Genomic DNA, 21,093 nt, shown 5'->3' with positions numbered 1-21,093 from the left:
CAAAGGGTCTCACATTCTGCCCTACCAAGCCTATGGACAAGATTGAGCTGTGCAGTGACCTAGAAGAATACTTCAGAAGGCTGCGTCTTAAGGAGTTCTTCCATGACAGACACAACCAAGATTATGCCAACACTGCAGAAGGAGAGCCGCTGCACATGAGCAGGGAGAAGCAAAAATCAAACTGGATCCCACAAACTGGGCGCAACCCCACATTGGACCGGTACATTGAAAGCTTCAGACACAGCGCCAAAACCACCATCCTGGACAAAGTAAGGAAACAAACATATAATCTGACACTGATGGAGAGGAGAGCCATAGAATCGCTAAAGGCCAACCACAACATAACAATCAAACCTGCGGACAAGGGAGGAGCAGTGGTCATAATGAACACCACAGACTACCTGCGGGAAGCACACAGGCAACTCTCTGATTCAAAGTACTACACCCAACTGCAGGAGGATCCAACTAAAAAATACATGCGAGAACTCAACAGGATCATTAAAACACTCCCGATCCACACAAGAGAACAAATTCTGGACCTGATACCAGCTAACCCAAAACCTGGCACATTCTACATGCTCCCTAAAATTCACAAAGAGGGTAACCCTGGGCGCCCTATTATCTCTGGATCTGGCACACTTACCGAGAATATTTCTGGCTGGGTGGAGGGCATTCTAAAACCACTTGTCAGGAACACACCCAGCTATATCCAGGATACCACCGACCTGCTAAACAAACTGAATGCCATTGGCCCCCTCCCCACAGGAACACTACTAGCAACTATGGATGTAGAGTCACTTTATACAAACATCCCCCACGAGGATGGGATTTCAGCCTGCAGATACTTTCTGGGATCGCAGGAGCCACTCACAGAGACAGTGACTAAATGCATTGAATTTATTCTGACCCATAACTACTTCACATTTGGAAATGACACATACCTCCAGACAACCGGGACCGCTATGGGTACTCGGATGGCGCCACAGTATGCCAATCTGTTCTGCGCAAAACTGGAAAGTGACTTTCTGTCCACCTGTCACTTGAAACCCCTTACATACCTTCGCTACATCGATGACATCCTCCTGATTTGGACCTCTGGCGAACAGGACCTCCTACAGTTCTATGACAACTTCAATACGTTCCACCCGACCATCAACCTCAAACTCACCCATTCCCCGGATGAAGTACATTTTCTAGACACCACCATTACTATAAAGAACAACCAACTACAGACTTCTGTATACCGCAAACCTACAGACAGAGCCAGCTATTTGAGGGACAACAGCTTCCACCCGACACACACCAAACATGCAACCATCTACAGTCAAGCCATACGATACAACCGGATATGCTCCGACACAGCAGACAGAGACCAGCGGATTAAAGCCTTGAGATCAGACTTTATAAACCGTGGATATAACCACAGAATTGTAGACCAGCAAATTCACAAAGCCACCAGAATACCAAGAAGTGATCTCCTTGAATACAAACAGAAGGAGACAAGCGACAGGGTTCCTTTGGTGGTCACATATAACCCACACCTAGGAGACCTACGCAAGATCGCCAGGAAACTACAACCCATCCTCCAGGAAGATACAAGACTGCAACAGGTCTTCCCTGAAGCACCCTTATTATCATACAGACAACCCCATAATCTCAAGAATATTATGGTGAGGAGTAAAGTATTCAGCAGTACAACTGAATGCGGGACAAAACCATGCCAGGACCCAAGATGCAAAACCTGCGCAATGCTCTACACAGCGGACACAATACAAATACCACACAAGAATCGGGAATACAAAATCAGAGGAGGGTTCACCTGTTCCTCAAGCAATGTCGTGTACCTCATCATGTGCATGAAATGCCCAGGGGGCTGCTACTACATAGGTGAGACAGGACAGGGGCTAAACAAGAGAATGAACCTGCATCGCCACAGCATCACACGCGGAACAAGAGACAGTCCTGTTGGCGAACATTTCTCTGACTCTGGCCATAAGATGAACGATCTGAGGGTTGCCATACTCAAAGGTAATCTTAAAACCCCGAAAGAGAGACGGTTGCATGAATACAAATTTATGCAACTGTTCGGGACACTTAGCAGTGGCCTAAACAGAGATCGAAATTTTATGAGTCATTACTGACACTAGCGAACTCTCTTCCCATGAGCGCTAAAGGCCATGTCTGTACATACTGTGCTATATGTATGCACACACAGCTGTCTCTCACACATACTAATACTCCTTATTTTTCCATCCATATACACCAATAGGGACCACATAGTATCCACACACACTTTTAGTTGTGCTACAAACTCTCACATTTCCACACCCACCCACACCATTTATATCCCTCTCACTCCACACACACCTTGTGTAGAGCACTGTTTATACTGTGGGCTCTCCATTCATTTTTATTCACACTGATACACATACACACTCTTTCTTCACTTGCTTTCAGTTACCCTTTGACACCTCTAGCCATAAAACACATCCACACCGGGGGAAGGAGAAGCACAGATAACATTCCAAGAGACACTGTTTTCAAGTTATCCTTGCTTCATTCATTGTAACATCGCCGGAAGAAGAGATCAGTGTATCTCGAAAGCTCGCACAAATAAAAGCATTTCGTTAGCCACAGAACGGTATCATCTATTTATTTTTTGATTATATATATATATATATATATATATATATATATATATATATATATAAACTGCTTTTAATAAAAGTCAAGCCTGTAATTACCCCTACCTGTCAGTAATACATTTGTGTTATGTTATATGTGTATATGTATTCTGTATCCTGGTTCCAGCACTTCAGGGACCAGGGGTTCATTTTGTTTTCAGCTGGACTGTTGCAAAGTGGTTTATGATGTTCCCTGTGTTTGGTGTTGCACTTCCCCCCCACCAATCAGGGGCTGGGTCATATTGCAAACACATAGCTAGATGAGATAAGATCAGCTCTTTGTAAGGCCCGGGACACACTTTGGTGCTGATGCTTGCTGCCGCTCGCTCTACCAGGAGCTTTTTGCTGTCCTGGCAGAGGAGACAGCAAGCGCGCTTGGGAGGCGGGTATCACTGTGTGTGTCACTTGGTAGCTGTCAGTGTGTGTGTGTGTGTGTCACTTTGAAGTGGTCTGTGTGTTTGTGTGTCACAGGGGAACCTGTGTGTGTGTGTGTGTGTATATTATATAATTGTAGCCCTGCTTCCTAGCGAACACAGGCCACTACCATATTCTGTATTACCTGTAGGCTCACAGGGTCTGAGCCTCTGCCACGGAGAGCCTGGGGTACACACAATACCTATAACTTGGTGCTGCGCCTCCACCTGCGACAGCTTCCGCCCGAGGGGAAGTGGGTTTTCGCAGGACTTATGTACATAACACACACACACGCAATATCCCTTAACCAATTAGCTTTACTTGCAGTAACCGTATGTTATATCAACAGGTGTCCCTCCCTAGAGGAGACACTATACTCGCGTCTCGCCAAACGCTCACCCTCCCATTTCCCTTCACCGGGTGTTCCCACCCCGTGTCCAGTTCTCCTTGGGAATAGTTCTCCCACCCTCAAGTGAGTCAATGAAATGTGTATGAGTGTGACTGCGCAGCCACTGAGTCCTGAATGAAAGATGGTACCGTTGGTGCACTTTAGAATTACCTGCTGGGCACTCCAGTACCCGGTGCGGCTACAATCTTCCCAAAGGATCAGCGCGGTGTAGATGATGTCACCCGTAGGTGTCTAGGGCGATCCCACCCCGACACGCTGCGACTCTAAGTGAGCCCAGACCTCCCGCTCACTTAGAACTGTCCCAGTGGTGATGGTGTGGCAATAACGGGAACCAGAACCTAACTATGGCCAGTCCCTAGCTCCGCTTGTCTCTACGGGGACTCAGGGCCTAACTGGGCCTGGGGCATGCGGCCTAGGTAGGGGGCGGTCTGCCTCCCCACACCGAAGCTCCTTCTCCTCTCCAACCAACTCTGACTCACGTGCGCGCAACCACTTCCTTTTCCTCCTGGCCTCGCACCTCATTGGTCCAGGCGCATTACGGGGACCCGCGGGGGCTGCTTGGACCCGTCGTGCTCTACCTCCTTCGCGGGCTTTTCCTCCTCCTCGCTCTGCGCATGCGCAACCTCTGCTAGGCTAAGTCTGCGCTGACGCCAACCACAACATGGCGGCTCCCTTATGCGGAACCTCCGTTATCGGAGTGTTCCTTAACTGCAGCATACCCACCCATAACAACCAAAAGGGTGGAAAAGGGGTCCCGGCTACATAATATTTTAAAAATTAAAATAAAAGACATGTTGTGAGAATAAATTATTTATTAACATTGTGCAACTTTGATAAATATATTCACACACATACATCACACACACATACACACACACACACACACACACACACACACACACACACACACACACACACACACACACACACACACACACACACACACACACACACACACACACACACATATACACACACACATATACACACACACATATACACACACACACACACACACATACACACACACATACATATACACACACATATACATACATACATATACACACACATATACATACACACACACACACACACACACACACACACACACACACACACACACACACACACACACACACACACACACACACACACACACACACATACACACACACATATACACACACACATATACACACACACACACACATACACACACACACACACACACACACATACACACATATACACACACACACATATACACATACACACACACATACACACACACACACACACACACATACACACATATACACACACACACATATACACACACACATATACACACACACATACACACACACACACACACACACACACATACACACACACATATACATACACACACACACACACACACACCTCTGCTGGTCTGGTGTCTGTAGTTACAATGCCGGACCAGCTGTAGCCCCATTGGAGGGGAGCGGTCACGTGACCGCCCCTCCGCTTCCACGAGCGGCAAATTTCAAGCTTGCCTGTCTCGGGAAAGTTTCTCAGCTTCCGCACGCATAAGCGCGCATGCGGAGGGAGAAACTATAGCCGCGCTGATAACAGATGCAGGGGCTTTGTGCATCTGTTCAGCGCGGCTCAGCCCGGCTCAGCGACGCTGAGTTCACTATGTCCTGGGCCTTAGCTGTGAAGTCAGAGTGTTTTAGTTGGAACAGCTAGGAAAAGCTGGGAATGGAGGTAGCTGGAAAGCAGCTACGAGTAACTGGGAGAAGCTGCAGTCTGCAGGAACCTAGAACAGGGAATATCTCTTTAGGAAGGTCCCTGCATCCAGGTCTATAAGGTAACCCCAGTGTCCCAGTTGTAAGTGTGTGTTGATTTACTGTAAATCGCTGTGGATATTTATTTTTCCAATAAATTAATTTTATAAACTCTATGTTTCAGTCTGGCACATTGATCCCTGGTGTGTTAGTCCTGTTCTCCCGTGACAACCAACACCTACAATAGTGTTGATCGGGGCACTATCACATAGAACACGACTGCAAAACATTCGGCCCGCGGGCCGCCTGGACTCCCTGTGCGGCCCGTGATGCCACCTCCCCCCCCAGCCCGTTCTGCAGACACAGGAGGGAAGGAGCGCCAGCATTTTGACACGCTCCCCACCCCCTCCTGAGCCCACTCTGACGACACATTGAAGGAGCATCGTGATGCCCTCCCTCCCCCCCTCCAACTCCCTGAGCCCCCTCTGCCTATTAGGGAAGGAACGGCAGCAGTTTGATGCGATCCCGTGCAGGCAGAGAGGAGAGCAGGGACAGAGCTGAGGCCGGTCTGACTGCAGAGGGTGGGGGCGGGGTTAGTGACAGCGGAGCCTGTTAGTGAGAGCAGGAAGTGAGGTGACTGCTGCCAGGGCCCAAGATGGCTCCCCCTCCCTCCAGCCATGCTCCACAGTGAAAGGTAGGACCCCCCCCCCCCCTGCAGCTGCTCCTCAGAGCTAGTGGCAGTGTGGCAGTGTGGCAGTGTGGCAGTGGCAGTGTGTCAGAGTGGCAGTGGCAGTGTGTCAGAGTGTCAGAGTGGCAGTGGCAGTGTGTCAGAGTGGCAGTGTGGCTGCGTCAGTGTGGCAGTGGCAGTGTGTCAGAGTGGCAGTGTGTCAGTGGGAGTGGCAGTGTGTCAGTGTGTCAGTGGCAGAGTGGCAGTGTGTCAGCGGGTCAGTGGCAGTGTGTCTGTGTCAGAGTGGCAGTGTGTCAGTGGCAGTGTATCAGAGTGGCAGTGTGTCAGCGGGTCAGTGGCAGTGTGTCTGTGTCAGAGTGGCAGTGTGTCAGTGGCAGTGTGTCAGAGTGGCAGTGTGTCAGTGGGAGTGGCAGTGTGTCAGCGGGTCAGCGGGTCAGTGGCAGTGTGGCAGTGTGTCTGTGTCAGAGTGGCAGTGTGTCAGTGGCAGTGTATCAGAGTGTCAGAGTGGCAGTGGCAGTGTGGCAGTGTGTCAGTGGCAGAGTGTCAGTGTCAGTGGGGTGATGTGATGTGCAGGGGGAGAGTGATGTGAGGTGCAGGGGGGGTGAGGTGCAGGGGAGTGAGGTGAGGTGCAGGGGGGTGAGGTGTAGGGGAGTGAGTGAGGAGAGGTGCAGGGGGGAGGTGAGGTGCAGGGGAGTGATGTGATGTGAGATGCAGGAGCGAGAGTGATGTGAGGTGAGTGCAGGGGGGAGGTGCAGAGGGGGTGAGGTGCAGGGGGTGGGATGTGTGTGGTCTGCAGAGGGGTATTGTGTGTTATGTGGAGGGGGAGTATTGTGTATGGGTGAGGGAGAGATGGGGGTGTGAGATAGAGGGTGAGTCTCGCAAAGGTTGATGATGAGGGGTGCAGGGGGAGATATATGAAGATGATGAGTGCTGGGGGAGATATGAGGATGATGAGGGGTGCTGGGAGAGATATGAGGATGATGGGGTGCTGGGGCAGATATATGAGGATGATGAGGGGTGCTGGGAGAGATTGATGAGGGGTGCTGGAGGAGATATGAGGATGATGATGATAAGAGGTGCTGGGGGAGATATGATGATGAGGAGGATGATGATGGTGATGATGATGATGATGATGATGATGATGATGATGATGATGATTTAGCCGTGCGGCCCGAATCTGTTTTTCTTGGAGCAGTTCGACCCTTCTCGCTTTACAAGTTGTGCAGGCCTGACAGAGAACATTCCATGAATGGGAGTTTCCATGCAACAGTGACCCTATCGGCACTATCACAGTTAAACGAATAACCCCGAATATCTCTAATGCCTATTTGTCACTTTCTTCCATTTTGTGGAATTTCTTCATTGAGTTTCTCTTATTTATCTTCGCACCTAATGCCATTGCTGCAAGAGTGGCCAGCAACAGAATGGGTTACAACAAAGTGAAAGGGTTAGGCCTCGGCCAGGGTTCCTGCTGGCGTGCGGAGGCGCGCTGAGGCTCAGGGAAAGCGGATGCTTTCCCTGGCCTTAGACAGCGCGCCGTCCGGGGGCGTGTCGGCGGGCGGGCCAGTGACGTCACAGAGCGAACCGCTCACGTGACCGGCCCTGCGCTCCGGCGAGCGCTGAAAATTAAAATTCTGCTAAGACCTACGCTTCCGCGCGCTTGCGGAAGCGTAGGCGAGCCCCTACTAAAGCCGCTCTCATTGCGGCTGTAGGGGCTCACAGGTAAGTACAAGCGCGCCTCAACACGGGTCAGCGCTTATGCCCGTTCCATGCCCGAGGCCTTAGGGATACATTAACAAGCAACATTGTCTCCAATTTTTGCCAGTACCCTTTCCACCTATTTTTCGGCAGTGCTTCTCCTGCTTACTTGGTATAGGGCTATGTTCGTTTTTGCTCTCATGCTGCTTCCTTTTGTGTATTCAGGAGAATCTGAACTTGGCCCTGAACTCGGCCTCTGCTATTGGGTGTCATGTAGTGAACATCGGTGCTGAGGACTTGAAGGAGGGGAAGCCTTACCTGGTCCTGGGGCTCTTGTGGCAAGTTATCAAGATCGGCTTGTTTGCCGACATCGAGCTGAGCAGGAATGAAGGTGCATGCTATCAGTTATTTGATATAGATATTATATGCACATTACAGGAGCAATCCAAGTGGGCCGTTTTTTTTTTTACATTTCTTTTATTATTAATCGTTTACATAGGATCGAAGCAGGGGGTCTCGCAAAGCTGAATCCCATTAATTTCAGCTCCGGAGACCCCCAGCTTTCAGAGATATGTCCAAAAATCCAAACAATAGATGTGCGCAAACCTGTGTATTGCCAAACAAACAAACAAACAAACAAACAAACAAACACAAAGCACATAAAAAAGGAGGGAAGAGGGGGAAAGAAGAAAAAAACAACCATAATGTAATATGTCGAAAATAGATCAGTATAATTAGCAGAGAGTTGGTATAGCACTCACAAACATCAGCTTAAAGTAAGCATATAGGCCACAGTCTCTCGTGAGGGTGCAGGGACTCTGTCAGTTGGTCCGTGGGTCCCTGCACTCCCACGCGAGACTGCAAAGTATATGCATCCTTGAAGCTGATGGTTGTGAGTGCTACACCAACTATATAGTTTAGCGCAAATACATATCTATTTACATCTTTGATATATTCCAGAGGTACTTAACCTCTGAAGGGGGTGCCGGTATCACCTGCAAGTTTAAAGTTCCCGCGTCCTGTGGGCCAATAGAAGGCCGCACGTCACGCCTTCCTATTGGCCCACAGGGTGCGGAAGCTCTGAAAAGCGGCCATTAAGTGAAACCCAGCCAGCAAGCCAGAGCGGCTATCAGCACCCCCCATGGAGGTAAGTATCTTGGGAAGCAGCGGGTCCCCGGAGCTAAAATTAATGGGGTTCAGCTCCTGAAACCACCTGTCTCAATCCTATGTAAAAAAAAAAACGGGAGAAAAGAACCAGCCGCTTGGATTGATGCTTTATAGCACAATGTTTTTATTCTTCTTTGCTAGTGGATGCATAATACTACCTGATACCACATACGATTTTAAAGCATATGCATACATCCAATGTTTATGCCCTGTTTTACCTTACTCTGTCATAATAGCAAACCGAGAACCAAACATAATAATAAAATGATGATTCAATTCAATAAAGGGAAGGCAGTTAGCCATGTAACATCGTGTCCACTTTTGTGGTTGTTTTATTATTAAGATATATTTAATAGCTTTTCACATCACAGGATGTAGAACACTTATTACTGCACACATGCTACATTATCAGGAGACAGCTGCACTAACAGCCGCATACCTATTTGAGGAAGGAATGCAGTTGTGATTATAAGATACAGCAATATATCTTAGAAACAGAAAACTGCTGGAGGTTGTCACACATGTCAAGAACGGAACACATTTGTCATAAAGATAAGATAAGAACTTAAAAGGACTGGACTTTTTTAATGCTCTAATTGTATTGTTATTGACTTTCCATCCCATGGTTCTGAGCTATGCAATATGTTGGGGAGCTATAAATTATTATAATAATAATAATCATAATAATAATCCTAATAATACTGTGTTACCACATCTGCAAAATGAACACATGACCTCTTAAAAAAAAGCAATGTCAAATATACGTATAAGGATAATTTGATAAAGCTTAGCATTTCAATCATTTTACGAGTGTGGGCAAGTATTGCAGGTTATGGAGGAGATAGTTAATTTAGCTGATTATAACAAGACTACAGGTGTTTTACTTTCGGACCCAACACAACACTGCCTGATACAGAACAGAACAGATGTGTTCTGTATGCAGTATTGGTGCTGAGTGAGTAACTAAATCACAAAAGGAAAAAAATAAAAGTCACAGTTTTAACAAAATTGTAGACTTCAGATGACTCTTAAAATAATAACATTGAAAAAGTAAAGACAATTGTAAGAAGAAATTTAAAATGAGCGGCATACCCTTGATTGGTCACAGTTAACAGTGACTTAATCTGACTCCTTACAACTATTTTTTCATGTATAGTTATATTAAAGATAATGAACAGTGCAAATGACGCTGTTTAAATTAAGTTTTGGTGTTATTGCTTCTGTTATGTATTCAAGCCATTACTCATATTTCCTTTATTGTGTGCAGCTTTAATTGCCCTCTTGCGAGATGGAGAGAGTCTTGAGGATCTGATGAGACTTTCCCCAGAGGAACTGCTACTGAGATGGGCCAACTATCACCTGGACAAAGCTGGCTGCAACAAAATCAACAACTTCAGCACGGACATCAAGGTGTGTTGTGATCCTGTGCACATGGTGGAGGGTTTTTACTTGAGTCTACTGGTTGCTAACTGGGACAAAACCAGTGCAAAACTAAAGGCAAATCTCCAATTGGTCTTAATAGGATTTTTACCCTTTATTGACATGGTGTAAGGAATCCGCTCCACGGTTTTCTGGTTGCCTTACCTTGCAGACCTCGCGGTCCGACCCTGGTTTGTGGCGAGCAGAACCCTGACACATGGTGCTGTTTTTTGCACCAGTGTTACCCCAGTTGTGCTGCTAGAAGACTTCAGTAAATAGACCCCAGTGTACCCATATACCTTAATTTATTCCAACAAGCATTGAAATGTGCAGGGGATGTTAGATTGGTTGACCCATGAGAAAAGAGTGTGAAGGTGGAGAGTGACTTGAAAGGTAGAAGAACATGAAAGTGAAGAGATGGGGACTCATGGAAAAGGACTGCGAAACGCGCAGTAGTAAGATGTGGAGAGAGAGGAAACGGACAGAAACGGGGGAGGGGCAGGAAAAAACTGGGGCAGGATGGAAGAAGGTAATATTATTGAGACAGCAAAAGAGATGTACAGTATGTGGACATTTTGAGGAGAGGGGTACAATGAACCAAACAAAAACAAAGAGATTGGGAGAGTAAACTGTAAAACGAAAGAGATAAAAGGGTTTTGGGAATAAAGGAGTGAGAAGAAGCAATAAAAAGTAAGCAGTTGAGAAGCTGAGGTCAGTCACACAGAGAAAAAAAGGTTGATAGAAAAAGAGAAAACAAAAGGGATCTACTGTATTTATTAAAGTGAAATACCCATCACCACTTGTCAATGGCTATAGCTGAATCACACTCTTATGGAGGGGTCGGGAAAACCGAAACACTGACTGCATAGAGAATGATATAAAAAGAATAATTGTTAGGTAGATGAAATAAATTGCTCTGGTAGCAGCATGCTGAAATGATAGAACTAGTGGTAAGCGAGGGCGTCAGAAAGATTTAGACCACAAAGACTTAAGGTAGTGGTGTTTTAGAGGTTTGGTTGTTGCACAAGCAGAATTTTGTAGATGGATTGGTCGTGGAAGGTCAAGTTGAGGAAGGAGTCAAATATCATTTCCAAACGGTAGACGTGAGCATGGATTCACAGGGAAATTGTGATCAGCGGTTTATTTCTGGGTTGGAGCAAAAAGGAGGAAAAAACTGACATCCACAAAATAATGCTAAGCTCTAGCATGCTTCAGCTCTGAGGATCTGGGCCTAAGAAGCTTTAGCTTGAGACAATGGTGGGACATCCAGGAGGAGCTAACCACAAGTGTCTGTCTATGACATTCAACAGAAGGATTTGCACAGTTCCACAAAAGGATATGTAAAATTGTATGTCACGTGCATAGATATGGTAGAAAAACTGGTGTATTCATCAACATCAACATTTATTTTTGACAGTAAATACAGGCCTCCATTTAAGAGGGCATCGAAATACTTTACAATCAGTTTGAGAACAACTACAATTAAATACAATTATTTTGTTACACATGAGACAAGCAGGAAACCCAGAGTTCTAATAATACATGGTTGCATTCAATTAGCAGAGATTATACATTCAATTTACAGACATTTCATGGATAGTCAAAGATATAATGATGGTCATAAGTGTCAAATAATTGACAGTAAGATAATGTGTAGAGGGAGAAAAGCCGAGTTCCAGAACTAATATAACTACTATATTTCTGTTTTTAATGGAGCAGCTCCTCTCTGATCCCGATGCACATACCAGGAAAGGTGCCGCCATACTTCCGGGTTATTCAAATTCCCTGCATTATGTGGGCCAATAGGAAGCCGCAATGGCTATCTATTGGTCCATGTGATGCGGGAGATTGACACCTCTGTTTTGTTTCCCCTGGAGGGGACTTCCTGTGCTTCTTCCAGCTGTAGATATCTAAGGGCGCAGGGATTCCCCACAGCTGAAAAAGCGTGGTTCAGTTCCAGGACCCGCTGCTAACTCTGTTAAAAAAAGGGCGGTGGGCAAATAACAGGGCCTTCAATGTACAAGGATTATGTTGAATATACTATGTGCTCCAGAGATGTACAGAGAAATGTTTTAATACTCACCAAATTATCACGTGACTTTTAAACTAAATGTTGAAAAAGCAAAAAAAAAAAAAACATGCTTTGATGGTTTAAATTATTATATATTAACATGTCATCCTTTTCCTGGGACCATTCCACGGTTTCCCATTTGAACTTTAGTTACATTTGTACCACAGGGGGTTAGATTGAATAACGCTGAAAGACTTAAATGGACAATCCCTCTTAGGACCAAAGTGACATGATTGAAAGGGCGAATTGTGCCTTTTTCACCCCAATCGGCCACCAATAAGTATTATTAAATCATTTTTTTAAAGTTTATATGTAAACATGGCGCGCTGAGACTTGCCCCACATGCCACTGTGTGATCAGCAAGCGCTTGTACAGCGTTGTGGGGCTCAACGGCCCCACAACGTCATTATCTCAGATAATCCCAGGGCGGGCAAAAAGGTTAAAAAAAAACACATGATTGATAAACACTTCCGGATTAAGAGGTCCTAAGAAATTGAAGGTGTAATACATTTAAGCAGTGTAACCTTTGCCAGTAGCTGGCTACTTGGGATAGCACGGTTTAAGTTTATAGTTATAAAAGCTTTCAATGCACAGGCATATAAAACAACTGAGTTACGATCTTAAATTAAACACAAAAATAATGTTCTGTTGTTTTCAGTTCTATTTCTAATCTGTAGCGCTTTGTTGTTTCAAATATTTTTTACTTTCTTCCTCTTTATAAAACCTTTACGTATCTAACAATATCCACATTATCATGTACAACTCTTCTGCCCGTGGAATAAAAGGTAATCAGATAGTCAACTATTTTTAATTAACAAATAGATATGAACAAATGCCACAATTGGTGATACCGTCGCTTGTTATCTTTTAAAAGGTAGATTAAACAAAAGGAAATGAACAGTAAACAGAATTGAAATAGGCAATATGCCACACTGGCAACATTTTACCTAGGATAATACTGTAGGATTTCATATATTTTGTATGAAAGGCTGCAACAATGTTCTCTAGCCACATAAAAACAACGGCCATGTTTACTAAGTGGTGCTATTCCATAAGACATCTTTCAGCGACAGTGTCTTCTTGTGCCAGAATGGGTCCTGCAGCATAGCAGAGCTTAGTAAATATGGCCTTATATTTGTATTGTTAGTATGTACTACTTTTCAATATAGGTCCATATTCCATATGCTGTGAAAGTGTCTTCACTGTGTTGTTGTATGTACTGTATGTATGTATGTATGTATGTATGTATGTACAGTATGTATGTATGTATGTATGTATGTATGTCTTTATTTATTTATATAGCGCCGACAGTGTACTTAGCGCTTCACAAAGACAGTACAGCACAGGGCATTATAATAATAAAATAAGCGCAGCAAAGTCAGACAATAGAAAAGAGACTGCCTGCCCCGGAGAGCTTACAATCTAAGTGGTATGTTGGGAGATTTACAGAGACAGCAGGTGAGGGAAGAAGTGCAGTAGGTGGCAGCGCTTGGCCATAATGGTTGGTAGGAGTGACTAGGTGTGGGACAATAGCCACGAGTGCAAGCTATTGGGAGGCTTCTTTTGCAGTGTGGGTTTTAAGGTTAGTCAGTATTAAATTAGATGGATTAACACCATTAGAAGGGGAAGAGGTGGCAGGGAGGCGTGGGTGAAAGCTGGTGTGCATATAGCTGGCTCCAGGATTAGGAGATATCCCCAGCAACCAGGAGGAGTAGGTAGAGGAGGTGAATAGAGGATTTGTGGGGGTGCTTTTTATTGACGGGTGTAGAAGTTATTGGGAAAAGGGTGTGTAAATAGTGGTGCAGTGTATGGGCACAGGCATAGGTGGAGGGGAAGACAGATGAAGAAATGTGGATATGAGGGGAGTGGGGAAGTTGGAGAGAACAGAAAAGTTTACAAAGGAGTGAGAAAACAGCAAACAAAAAAAAGCAATAGGGAGGGCATAGTGAGAGGCAGGGAGAGAGGTAGGAGGAGGAATTTCACTGGTATTGGAGGATAAGAAGAGTAGGAGTTGAAAGAGCAGGTGTATAAATCAGGCCTGGGAGGGCCATGCAGCACTAAAGATTCAGCAGCAGGTTAGAAACGGGGTCTACAGATGTGTACACATTGTCAGAGCATTTAGAAAGTCACGTTCTCGCAGTTGCAGGGTGGGTGTTAAAGTGCAGAGTCCAGTTCTTCTTGTATTCTTCACCTCCAATTGTTACTCCAATATTAGCTACCCAGACCCTTCATATGTGACACTTAAGATGTTCCACAGACATGTTTAACATGTTGAACTCTGTGTTGAAGAGCTAAGCTCCATTCATGGGAACAGAGCTGATCTTTTCTCCAGCACGGGGGAAACTTCACAGCAAACTGAATACGAATCCCACAGTAGCTCTCTTCTGCTCTCTGTTTTTCAGTATCTCTCTTTGTACTGCATATAGTATACATTATGTATCATGCTTCTTTTTACTATAGGACTGCAAAGCGTACTACCACTTGCTTAATCAAGTTGCTCCAAAGGGGGATGATGATGCGGTTCCTGTTGTTGACATTGATATGACCGGACTCAGGGTAAGAACTGGTTATTAAGTCCATGCCAGCCCTCCTCACATTCCTAGTACTATCGCAAACTTGGATTCCCTGCAGATAACAGAGTATGTAAAGTACGGGGTCAGTAACAAAGTTGTTACCCCATGACTTTAGGTGATGGCCATTATTGCTCAGTAATGGCTACCATCACTTGGTGAATGATCTTGATGCCCATCTCACAGTGCTATGGAAAAATACTAGGCACATGAAGGTAGAAGGAAACACAACTGATATACACCCCCTCCCCACCCCCCCCCCTATTTAATCCTTCTCTTAAACGGTGAGTGCTCTTTGCATATCATTACCCAGAATCCCTTGCTGCAGTGGGAGCATTGTATGCTAAATGACTATGGGGAAAAGCAGGTTTGTGAACCTGTCTGAGACATGAATGTGCTTATAAGTATATTTTTTTCAAATATTTTACTTTTCAAATAGACTAGAAAAGCTACAGTAAATACAGTATAATTACAATTGCTCCTGGAAGCTAATTACATTATTTCTTTGTTTTTTTCGCGCTAAATTATTTGCGATTGATATAAAAAGTTCACTTGGAAATGGGTTATTATAGTTGAGATCATCAGTTCATCACTTGTAAGCAACAGGGACCCAGTTTCACATGAACCCAGTAAACCCTAAACTATCCTGAATAGAGGGCAGTTGCGCCATCCTCAAGAACAGAGAATTGTTTAACTGCAAAAAAATATTCTATATATTTACAATAAAATACAAAAAAAAAACGGTTGGGTAACCTAAAACTATTGTTTATTGACTTGAGAGAAGTAAGAAAGGTATCAAACAATGAAATAATAGTGCAGATGTCCTAAAAATGTGAATAGAAGGTCTATTTCAATGCAAAGCTTATTGTGCCTTTATTTAAATGATGCGGAATCTATCTTGTCTGTCCACAGGAGAAAGATGATTTGAAGAGAGCAGAGTGCATGCTGGTGCAGTCAGACAGGCTGGGCTGCCGCCAGTTTGTTACCGCCACTGATGTCGTCCGTGGAAATCCGAAGCTTAACTTGGCTTTCATTGCTAACCTTTTCAACAAATACCCTGCCCTACAGAAGCCAGAAAACCAGGACATTGACTGGAGCTCTATTGAAGGTAAAGAAAAAATGGAAGGATGTATGCTTGTATGTATATCTTTATTTTCATAGCGCCGTCCATGTACATCAGTAAAACACCCGTCAGAATAATATGAGACACAATGGGAATAAGAACTTCTGATATACTGTAAGAGTAAACATTAGGAAAAGGAGTTTGTTCTCCAAAGAGCTTACACTCTAACCAGTAAGTAGGGAAAACGTGCAGAAACATTTCATTTTGGTTCTCTTCCGGTTTTCTAAAGTTCTTTCTCTTATAGAAAACATAATGTAGGATACATTATACTTCGTTTTGTTAACGCTTAGCTGTATTATACATCTATTTATTTATATATTATATATAAAGTTATATCGTCATCATCTTCAACCCTTGCCAATCCACAGCTGGATGAAGGCCTCACCAATGATCTTCCAGGTACTGCGGTTGCAAGCCTCTCTTGTCCACATCACTCCAACACGTTCTGATTTCAACCTCCCATCTAACTTTTAGTCGTCGTCTTGGTATTTTGATATCCCTTGGAATCCAGTTGCGTACCATCTCTGATCTATGACATGATATGTCCAGCCCACGATCAATTGATTTCATAGGACTAGCTTTCGAGAGTTCTCTCTCTTAGGCTGAGGCCCCAGTACCTCCGCTGCACGCGCGCCCATGAGACTGGCGGTGCGTGCAGCCGATTCCCCGGTCTGCAATGAGCTGCAGGAAGAGAGACCGGGGGGGGGGGGGGAGTGGCGGGGGAGTGACGGGGGCGCGGCCATGATGTTCAGGGTAGGTTCGCCCTCACTGGCTGAACCGCCGGGGGGCGTGGCTTAGCGATCCGTCGCGAGTCCTGCTCTCAATTCTATTGAGAGCAGGAGCAACTCTCGCCACAGCGCTGCGGCCCCCCCTCGCAGCGGGCCCGGCACCATTGAGGGGAGGGCTCTCGTCCCTGCAGCGTCCGCCACAGTGGGCGCTGCAGTAGCCAGCGGGGACTAGGCCTTACTCAGGTCAGCAACACTGATTTACAAAGAATTATGTGGCTAAAACAGATTAGGAAAGGAGAAAAAAGAAAGAGAAAAAAACAGATGTAGATAAGGTAGGGTGAGAAAGGGATGTTAAACAGAGAGAACTCTCGAAAGCTTGTCCTGTGATATCAATTGTTGGTCCAAATAGAAAAAGGTATCACCTGAAGTACTCATTAATTCTGTACTATCGCAACTGGACTAACACGGCGGAGGTGTCACCAGGCTGGTTCGCCCTCATTGGCTGAACCGCACGCGTGACGCGGCCGCCACTTGGAAAAAAAACAAATTCATTTCTAGGTTGAAAATTCTGCTGCGCTGTCGCTCTGCATCGCGCCCGCACACACTATGGCCGCCCCGATACGGCTGCTGCAGTTGTTCGCACAGCGTGCAAAATTGCACGTGCCGTCGCGCCTACTATAATCGCGGAATTAAAGTGAAGTCCATAAAAGTCATTAAGCAGTATGTTTATTTCCAGATAAGGGAATCTGTTTATAAAACCCCCTGCCTGAACAATTGGAACATAACCAGTGCAAAAGTAATGCACATTATTTAACATATACAAAAATCCTATTGCTTTAAATAGCATATTTTCCCTTGATATATCTGGCGCTATGATAAATAACCTGCAATTTAATAAAATTTCCCTATTGTGGGCCTAAACATTAATCGCGTAGAAATAAACTACAGTATATATGACTTTATAAAGACCTGTCATTACCCACTGCATCCTACGTTATAACCCCCAAAATAAATGACAAAGTACAGCATTAAATACTATATAACAAGGTAGTCTGACCTTATGTTTACTTGACTTGTGAATGCAGCAATGAATACAGGGCGGGAAGCGAACTGATGAAGTTACTTCTTATTTTGATACAATTTATTACAATCTTCAAGGCTTTGTCTCAGTGCAGCTTACCGACGCACGGTATAAAAACAAGCAAGGCAAAGAATTGGCTATTGTGTTGTGTGGATTATTTATGCGAGGCTTACTTGTAGCTTTTAAACTGGGATTCCAGTGAATTATGCATGTCCTATAAGCTTATCTTTTTTTTTAATTGTGCAGGTGAAACAAGAGAAGAGAGAACATTCAGGAACTGGATGAACTCTTTGGGCGTTAATCCACGTGTAAATCACTTATACAGGTAAATAAATGCAGAAATGTGTAAAGATCCTATGAATGAATTAAACCGGAGAAAGAAACATTAACAGTGTGTGATCTTTCAGGATCTGTGGGACTTGTTACAACCAACCAGTCTCTTTTTTTAATCCTGAGCAGATCTAATCTCTGCATTGCTGCCAATGCTAATACTGTAGAAAGGGCAGTACATGCCTGAAACGCGTAGGAGGAGGTCCTTCTTTCTTTTTGTCCGTCCTGAGTGTCTTTTTTAATGTAACTCGAATGAACATACCTTTTTAACTTTTTCCTGGTGAGTCCCTGTGTCTGGATGGCTGCGACATCGATCTTCTCTTCCTACTTAAACAAATGTCCTGTTATCAATATTTTTTATTCTCAATGCATTATTCTTGACAAATCAAACCTATGGGAAAGGAATCTCTACTCAAGCACCCAAGATTTGACTATTCTATTAGCATTGTATTATGACTAGAGAAGGGCGAATTCTTTTTTGCGGATTTGGATCCGCTTCGCATCGGTCGGTTCCTTTGGTCTCCGTATTTCTGCGAATCAGTCTCAAAAAGGGCGATTTTGTCTTTTATCCGAATTTTTTTTTATCACTGACAATCCACGTAGCGGATTCCACCATCCGTTGTCGGATTTTTAATAATTCAATCTCCGTGGATTCTGTTATCTGCGGATTGCGGAACCCGCGGATTGGATACTTAAAAATCCGAAAGAATTGGATCCAACGGCGGTTTTCAGACTTAATCACCACGGATTGAAACTGGAACAATCCGACGACGGATTTTATCCAGTGGAACAGATAGTGGATGGAAAGCTCGGGAAATTCTGGGAAACGGATTTTGACAGGTTTGCCCATCTCTAATTATGACACAGAATAATTACATAAATACTGTACATTTGGTGTGTTAGTATATTTATTTATTTATAAAATGTTTTACCAGGAAGTAATACATTGAGAGTTACCTCTCGTTTTCAAGTATGTCCTGGGCACAGAGTTAAGATGACAAATAATACATGGTTACAAATAGAGTTACATAAGTGAACAGGGTATTCATTATATACAAGACATAGCATGCACAGTTAGAGATAATATATATTATAGGCGTATGTAACAGTTACAGACCAGATTATAATGTGAGACAGCTTTAGTTTTGAAAGAACTTAAACTGGTGGTGGCTGTGAGAGTCTCCGGTGGACTGTTCCAGTTTTGTGGTGTACGGTAAGAGGAGGAGCGGCCGGATACTTTGCTGAACCTTGGGACCATGAACAGTCTTTTGGAGTCAGATCTCGGATGATAAGTGCTGCGTGTGGTAGGGGTGAGGAGCTTGTTCAGATAGACGGGTAGCTTGCCCAGAAAGTATTTGAAGGTATATGAGAGAGAAAGAGTAACAGTGAATTGGTTGGTGTAGCAAAGTAAATGCAATCATTGTAGTATTCTTATTTATTAGATAGGGAAAAGCCAGTGTAAGTGACAAAGCTTCTCGTGAGAGACACATTTGTAACCAATATATGTAGGTAGGCAGTGTGGGTATCTCCCAAGTAATGTTAGGATGGGAGTTTCAAAGAAAGGGTATGAGAGGTAGGGGATTCAGATCCATTCGGTGTAGTGTTTGCAGCCTTTTTATTCTCTTGCTGGTCCAGATTTGTTATATTTCAATATTGTATGTCTCTGAAAACCTCTTGAGCTTCTGAGAAGTGGAAACACTTATGATTTTGGATTAAATAACTAGAAGCTTGGATAATCTTCATTTAAAAATGATTTAAACAATAACTGCTGAACAGAAGTCCTCCTCTTCATCGGGTATTTGCAGTATTTTTTTACATAATTGGAGTCTCCAGTTCCTTAGATAATGAGTTTTAGCCGACACTTCTCCCTTATGGAGAAAACAACATGGCCCCCACTATCGGTCAATAGGAAGCCGCAACCGATGGAGCTGCGGCTTTCTAATGGCCCCCGGATCACACAGGATTAGACGGCTTTAGTTTCCCCAAGAGGGAGATTTAGACCCACCATTTTCACCAGTACGCTCCCCGGAGCTAAAAAAAAGATGCAGCTCCGCTCTGGATATATATATATATATATATATATATATATATATATATATATATATATAAAGAAATGTGTAGGTGAGATTGCTGTTTTAAAATAGTGATGTAATTTGCTTCCTTTTTTCAGTGACCTGTCAGATGCCCTTGTGATTTTCCAACTGTATGAAAAGATTAAAGTTCCAGTCGATTGGAACAGAGTCAATAAACCACCTTATCCTAAATTGGGAGAAAAGATGAAGAAGGTAAAGACTTGAGAGCAGATTTTCTAGTCTTATATTAATTATTTATGAACATGATCCTGTCTCTGGAAAACTAGCATTTCGCATATTTATTCAACTATTTTAAGGAATTTAAAAAAAAAAAGCATTGTATTTGCTGCTGACATAAACTCTCGTGATAGTGTACATGGAAAGAAAATTATTTATTGCACATATGCAGTAATGGATAACATTCTTCCTAATGTTTATATAGAATAAAAGATCAATATCAGCTATAGCATTCACCTCATGCAAAATAAGTAATCCTGGGGCCTAATAAAAAACCCCAGTGTAACAAAAGGACCTCTAGCATTTGCAGCCCTGTGAGAACTTCAGCAGAGATCACTTGACTGCTCTTCCCCTGGCTGATGGAAACCAAAGTGGAGGGGGCGCCACTTCCATTACAACGAACCCATTAGCCCCTGGAAAATTAGCATTTCTCTATGAACTACCTAGTACATCAATAGGGCCACTGGCATGCAAGGGCCTGTGAAGTACCAGGTAAGGGCCCCAATATTAAGTCAGGCCCTTGGAGAGAGAGGGTTGGATGGGCCTCTTCTGCAACCACCCATGGCTGTACCTCACTCTCAGCGACCATGAAGTCATGGTTGAAAATGACGAACTATGAATGTCACGATG

At 44.1% G+C, this 21,093-nt stretch overlaps 1 protein-coding gene across 4 annotated transcripts in view; it reads left to right on the top strand.

Moving 5' to 3' along the window:
- The window catches only part of LCP1 (lymphocyte cytosolic protein 1), a 138,028-nt gene that overhangs the window by 102,259 nt on the left and 14,676 nt on the right, over positions 1–21,093 (top strand). For all 4 annotated transcript variants that reach the window (XM_075591134.1, XM_075591131.1, XM_075591132.1 and 1 more), the window contains exons 7-12: positions 7,891–8,056; positions 10,100–10,242; positions 14,783–14,878; positions 15,805–16,000; positions 18,071–18,149; positions 20,325–20,439. In XM_075591134.1, the coding sequence (XP_075447249.1) occupies positions 7,891–8,056; positions 10,100–10,242; positions 14,783–14,878; positions 15,805–16,000; positions 18,071–18,149; positions 20,325–20,439 (795 nt within the window). The remainder of the gene's footprint in view (positions 1–7,890; positions 8,057–10,099; positions 10,243–14,782; positions 14,879–15,804; positions 16,001–18,070; positions 18,150–20,324; positions 20,440–21,093) is intronic.

The sequence above is a fragment of the Ascaphus truei genome, chromosome 3, assembly GCF_040206685.1.
Source record: "Ascaphus truei isolate aAscTru1 chromosome 3, aAscTru1.hap1, whole genome shotgun sequence".
Taxonomy (NCBI): domain Eukaryota; kingdom Metazoa; phylum Chordata; class Amphibia; order Anura; family Ascaphidae; genus Ascaphus; species Ascaphus truei.
Note: the sequence above shows the minus strand (reverse complement) of the source record. Positions and strands in the feature narration are given on the sequence as shown.